Raw genomic sequence first — 6,721 nt, 5'->3', positions numbered from 1 at the left:
GGACCGTACTCCCAGGGGCACGGAAATAAAAATCACATATGTGGGACCGTACCGCTCAAAGGGTTAATTTAGTCATTAGTCCCTCTCTTGCTTTTGTATAAGTACTCCTCGTTTCTGTTCGGTCCTTGCTGGTTATTGTATTGTATTTGTGTATGCTGCTTTTTTTTCCATGTGTTTTGAATGGATCTTCATCATCTAGGATTATTATTAAATGTTATATTGGATTACCTTCGTCATTGTGCACCTTCCTTCCACAAGAGAGTAACAGGTAGATGTTCTTATTGCTTGTTTTTATAAAAACAGTATGCCTATGGAATCATGTACATGTATCAATGCAGATATTGTACTATGTTAATAAACAAAATATACATATATATTTTTTTTTTTATTTATTTATTTATTTTTCATACAGTACATACAGTAGATGGGAATAACTCATGAGCTCGACTTGCTGGTCAATTACTTCAAAATAAAATTAAAAATAAATAAAATACAATAAGCAAAATAAATCAAAATCTCAATACAGGTGCAAAACTGCAATACAAAAAATAAAATATACATTTGTTGTCCCAATTGTATCCCACACTTAGTTTTTCAGTTAATCACATGCATCCTGTATTTAAAGTGCGCTTCTCTTTTTGGATTTTTCAGTGTGAACACACTTCTCACACTTTCTATAAAAAAATTTTTAAAAAAGTGGAATAGTGCGCAAGTACGTAAATTGGGACGCACTGAGAAGAAAAGTAGTAAAACAGTATTTACAGGTTTTCAAACAGCCGTTCAGATTTTTGCATTTAATATGATGTTTATCAAACAACACCAAATACTTAAGTACTTTATATTTATTTTCAAACCTTTATTAACATACATATTTTTCTTATATTTACATATCTAAAATATAGGTATTATAGTTGTGTTTTTGCAGTTTAAGTTGTTTGAAACACCTGTTTACTTTGAAAAGGCAAGTCACTACAGTCAAAACTAGTTTTTTTTTTTAGTGCACTGGTCAACTTTGAGATTTTGGGCTGTGTGGCTTTTCATAACATGCTGTTTCTGACTAGTAGAAGGAAATCATCAAAAATACGCATTTAAGTGTTTATTTTATTACACTTCATCTATTTACGTCTGTAGATTTCAATTACAATCCATATCTTTTAAGTTTTGGAGTATGTAAGTGCTGCTGCTAGAGTTTTATTCCAATCTATATCCTGAAGGTTTTCACTGAGGGATTTGTTCATATACCATTTACATGCTTTTATTTTTACACTATCTATTTTTTCATTTGTAGATATCTTTAAAGGCCATTTTCTCAAAATGAGTTTCTCCACTGCAGCAGCACTTAGATACACTAAACTTAGCAGTTTTATTCCTCTCTATATTCTGAAGGTTCTTACTGAGGGGTTTGTTTATATATCTTTCACACTCGTTTATAGAACATTTTACTCCTAAAACATGGTGAAAATTTTTTTTTTTCTGTCTGAATGCAAGTGTTGCATCGCGTCAAAAGCAAATAGAAATTACATGCCGCTATCTTGTCTACACTGTAAAAAACATAGGCTAAGTAAAGAAAGTGACAATATTTACATGTGCCAAACATTTAATCACTTGGACAAACAAACATATATACTGATAACACATTGTGTGTGTATGTCTGTGTGTGTGAGTGTGTGTGTAACTGTGTGTGTCTGTGTGTGTGTGTGTGTGTGTATGTCTGTGTCTGTGTGTGTGTATGTCTGTGTCTGTGTGTGTGTCTGTGTGTGTGTGTGTAACTGTGTGTGCAGTCACTGCCCTGCAGCGAATCGCGCCTCCTGCTCGCCCTCGGACAGATGCGAGTATGACGTGAGGTGTGACTCGAGGGCGCTAGGCGTGTCGGTGGGTTTACACCAGCCCTTCCACTCGATCAGGTGAGCCACGCGGCCCTGCGCCATCGCCGTGGGCTTCGTCACATGATCTTTGACCACCTGCGAGAAACCTGAACACACACACATGCAGGGGTCAGTGACCCGAATGCTGCATAATACAGGAGGAATAATCCAGGTCATGCTGTCAATCAGTACGACACAAAGGACTCGTCACGTGCAATGAAAGCATGTGTGTGTGTGTTTACCGTGAAGATCTAGTGAGCTGTGATCTCTTGTATTCACAGTGTGTGTGAGGGTCAGGTTTTGTGATCTTTATGGAGACCAAATGACCGGAGAACAATACAGCATCTCAGTTGAGACGCTTCATGTTCATCTATTGTTATTTGCCATTATTGCCGTACCTTTTATTTCACGATCATTAATCAGCATTAAATTACTGCATTAACTATTGACAAGGTTTTTAAAAAGATGCATCACCAACAACTTAAAATTAAACTAAAAAGATATTTGACTTTTGGCTAACATTAACACTAATCTGCACGAAATTAATGCATTTTAACTACTAACAAGGTTATAAAAAGGTACATCTCCTACAGCATCAGTCTAAAATAAACTAGATATTTGACTATTGGTTAACATGAAAGTTAACCAGCATTAAATTACGGTTAAATATTGACCATAAAAAATAAAAAAAAGGATGCATCACCGACAACAGCATCCTAAAATAAACTAAATAGATATTTGACTATTGGTTAACATTAACATTAATCTGTATCCCACGAGGTCTACATCTAAATTTGATGCAGAAACATTTTTCACTCAGAAACACATTAAATTAAACATGAAATTTTGAAGTAGAAAGACTGAAATACATACCCGTTTTATTAAAATTTATTTTTTGTTTGCATTTGTTTTGGAGGCTGTGCAAATGAATTATATTTTGATGACAGATTACAAAGACAAACATTGTTAATTGCAAATATTCCTGTAAATAAACATGCACATATTTCAATAAATATGCAAGCAGTAAGGTTTGGGTGTAGGATCACAATTATTGTCAATGAAATCAACGAAAGTCAGTAAGAAAGTTTACCGTGAAGTGAAGATCTGGCCAGCGCTGCGATCTCTTGAATGGTGAGAGCTCGTCTGGATTTAGGTAACATGTCGCTGCCGTCCTCAACATTTACCTGAGAGGAGAAGATAAAACACGGAGTAAAAGCTTTAAAGAAGAGTTTAATTTCAAATGGTTTCATTTCAAACAACAAAAACTGGTTTGCTTCCTAATTTAGTTTTCTAATAAACCTGGCATGGTATATTATGAATATTGTTGATTAATTCTCTGTGATGTTGCTTTGGATAAAAGCCCCAGCTAAATGCATAAATGTACATGCAATTCCGTTTTAGTTGGTTGGTTGTATTTAATTGTATTGCCGTATCAGCTTCACATGGCAGCTTCAACATTCATCAAAATAATATAATAAATACAATTATAATAAATACAAATATTTTATAAAAATTCAGCTTAATTAAAATATTAAATTTTGTATATACACAGCAAAATATTCTTTAAATCTGTGATATTTCAGTGAGATACTGGTATAATATTTTTTTATTTCTTAAATTGTATGTTTCATTTTAATTTTAGTTAATTTAAGTAATTTTGTTGTGTGTTTTTGTATAGCTTTTGTTTATATTTTTATTTCAGTTTTAGTTTTAGTTATTTTAGCACATCAAGTTAAACAAATGTTGCTTTGGAAACTAGCTGAAATATTTCATTTAATTTCAGTTCAAATTAATTTCAAGTAACAAAAATGTTATATGGTTTTAGTTAACTATAATAACCCTGTAATAATAACCCTCAAGTCTCAGTGATCTTCTGGTCTGTAAACAGGGCTCTGGTTCCTCCTTCAGTGTGCATCTGTGGGATTTTTTCTGCTGTTTTCTGGTCCAGCAGGTGCATCTGATCACTTAGTAAAGCAACAGCACATTCACATCCTCAACACACACGATTTGAGAAACCATAAATGCTGCACTTACTCAACTTCAAGACTTAGTGAAGTGAAACCTCTAATACTGAGCACTAGTAACAGGTTGTTGATATTTCAGCAAAATCTTGGCCTAGGAGTGACAATCCCTCAAGAGCAAAGCTGCATTTTAAGACCTTCATGTCTCATCAGACCGTACAGCAGGTTACAGTGCGTGTGTATGTAAGGTCACATGTGTTTCTGTGTCTGTAGTAACCGCAGGGGAGGCATGCGACACGTGCACCTGGCGTGTTTGAACCCTCCTGAGTATGTATGAGTTTACTCACGAGGGTAAATGCATTAGCCGGCACGTCATGGCACAGTTAGTGGAGCGGGTGGCAAAATAACAACTGATACTTATTGAAATAAAAAGCATGCGAGCGCCGTCCCCTAGAGCTCTCGCCATACACGCTGATAATTCCCTACATGAGCTGGAGGAAATAACAGCATTGCAGTCTGCACAAACACACACACACAGCTGCAGAGAGCGTCACCTACTGCCCTACTGAACACTGAGATTCAGTCCCTGAAGAGCTCAAGCCCAGGAGAACGACGCAAATTCAATGAGCGTCGTACAGCAGGACTCTGTTACTGAAGCTTTGCCATTTTACAGTCGTCTCGTTTAATAAAACTACAGCTGATGACCTCAATAAAACAATGACATCGACCACAGCCCAGACACTCACTAGAGAATAGAATAGAATGCAGAACTTCTGTGCAGTAGAACAGAAAATACCAATCTAGCCTAGGTGGAGAAAATAGTAGCAGAGTGAAATAAAATAAACTAGAGATTAATATAATAGAACAGAACAGAACAGAATAGAAGGACCGCAGTGCAGTAGAAAATAACAGTCTAGAATAGATTTTGAGAACAGATGAGTACAGTGGAGTAGAATAGAATAGAAGGACCACAGTGCAGTAGAAAATAACAGTCTAGAATAGATTTTGAGAACAGATGAGTACAGTGGAGTAGAATAGAATAGAAGGACCACAGTGCAGTAGAAAATAACAGTCTAGAATAGATTTTGAGAACAGATGAGTACAGTGGAGTAGAATAGAATAGAAGGACCACAGTGCAGTAGAAAATAACAGTCTAGAATAGATTTTGAGAACAGATGAGTACAGTGGAGTAGAATAGAATAGAAGGACCACAGTGCAGTAGAAAATAACAGTCTAGAATAGATTTTGAGAACAGATGAGTACAGTGGAGTAGAATAGAATAGAAGGACCACAGTGCAGTAGAAAATAACAGTCTAGAATAGATTTTGAGAACAGATGAGTACAGTGGAGTAGAATAGAATAGAAGGACCACAGTGCAGTAGAAAATAACAGTCTAGAATAGATTTTGAGAACAGATGAGTACAGTGGAGTAGAATAGAATAGAAGGACCACAGTGCAGTAGAAAATAACAGTCTAGAATAGATTTTGAGAACAGATGAGTACAGTGGAGTAGAATAGAATAGAAGGACCACAGTGCAGTAGAAAATAACAGTCTAGAATAGATTTTACTAGAGATTAATATAATAGAACAGAACAGAACAGAATAGAAGGACCGCAGTGCAGTAGAAAATAACAGTCTAGAATACATTTTGAGAATAGAGGAGTACAGTGGAGTAGAATAGAATAGAACAGAATAGAATAGAAGGACCACAGTGCAGTAGAAAATAACAGTCTAGAATACATTTTGAGAAGAGATGAGTACAGTGGAGTAGAATAGAATAGAATAGAACAGAATAGAATAGAAGAACCGCAGTGCAGTAGAAAATAACAGTCTAGAATAGATTTCGAGAATAGATGAGTACAGTGGAGTAGAATAGAATAGAATAGAACAGAATAGAATAGAAGAACCGCAGTGCAGTAGAAAATAACAGTCTAGAATAGATTTTGAGAACAGATGAGTACAGTGGAGTATAGTAGAACAGTGGAGTAGAATAGAATAGAAGGACCGCAGTGCAGTAGAAAATAACAGTCTAGAATAGATGAGTGCAGTGGAGTAGAATAGAATAGAAGGACCACAGTGCAGTAGAAAATAACAGTCTAGAACACATTTTGAGAATAGATGAGTACAGTGGAGTAGAATAGAATAGAATAGAATAGAAGGACCACAGTGCAGTAGAAAATTACAGTCTAGAATAGATTTTGAAAATAGATGAGTACAGTGGAGTATAGTAGAACAGTGAAATGGAATAGAATAGAATAGAATAGAATAGAGTAGAATGCAGAACTTCATTACAGTAGAACAGAGCATGTCAATCTAGCCTACATGAAGAAAATAGTGGTAGACCAGAATAGGGATGTAACGATTACCAGTTTGACGATAAATCGTGATAAAACACACCACGGTTAGTATTACCGTTTCATATTTTAATTATCACTATAACCGTATTCGATTACCGCGATTTAAACAACTGAGGATAAATAAATACTGTACTGCACAGGGCTCCAGTTTGCGACCAAATGGGCGCATTTTGCGATAATTTTTTCTGCCGGTGCGACTAAATTTTGTGTGCGGTCGCACAGGCGCGACCACCGCATTGTTTAACTCATAAGCACTGCAATTCTGTTGCATATGAGAAACATCAAACGGCTAACGAAACCGCGCGACTCGTTTGAGCTGCGCAGCGCTTCGAGTGTAGAGCCTGGTTTATACTCGCTACGTCAGAAGCGCGAAGCTGCGTGCAGCAAAAATGACGTGAATATTGAGGAAACGATGGATGGGTTTCATGCTAAAGTAAAGTAAAAGACCACTTCTTAAACCAAAGGTGAACATGTTGGTATTCTTGTGGGACAAAAACATGCAAGCACTGTCACCGACAGCAAGTTTAGTTTTACTTT

The 6,721-nt window shown here is 36.1% G+C and overlaps 1 protein-coding gene across 3 annotated transcripts in view; it reads right to left on the bottom strand.

Annotated features, from left to right (window-relative positions):
- LOC107729600 (protein FAM131A-like) overlaps positions 1-6,721 on the bottom strand; it is a 27,912-nt gene that overhangs the window by 8,262 nt on the left and 12,929 nt on the right. For all 3 annotated transcript variants that reach the window (XM_016540180.1, XM_016540181.1, XM_016540182.1), the window contains 2 exons: positions 2,956-3,049; positions 1,790-1,972 (listed from right to left, as the gene is read on the bottom strand). In XM_016540180.1, coding sequence (XP_016395666.1) covers positions 1,790-1,972; positions 2,956-3,049 — 277 coding nt within the window. The remainder of the gene's footprint in view (positions 1-1,789; positions 1,973-2,955; positions 3,050-6,721) is intronic.

Source organism: Sinocyclocheilus rhinocerous, unplaced genomic scaffold, assembly GCF_001515625.1.
Source record: "Sinocyclocheilus rhinocerous isolate Xijiao unplaced genomic scaffold, SAMN03320098_v1.1 scaffold1719, whole genome shotgun sequence".
Classification (NCBI taxonomy): domain Eukaryota; kingdom Metazoa; phylum Chordata; class Actinopteri; order Cypriniformes; family Cyprinidae; genus Sinocyclocheilus; species Sinocyclocheilus rhinocerous.
This window is presented reverse-complemented; position numbering and strand designations above follow the sequence as displayed.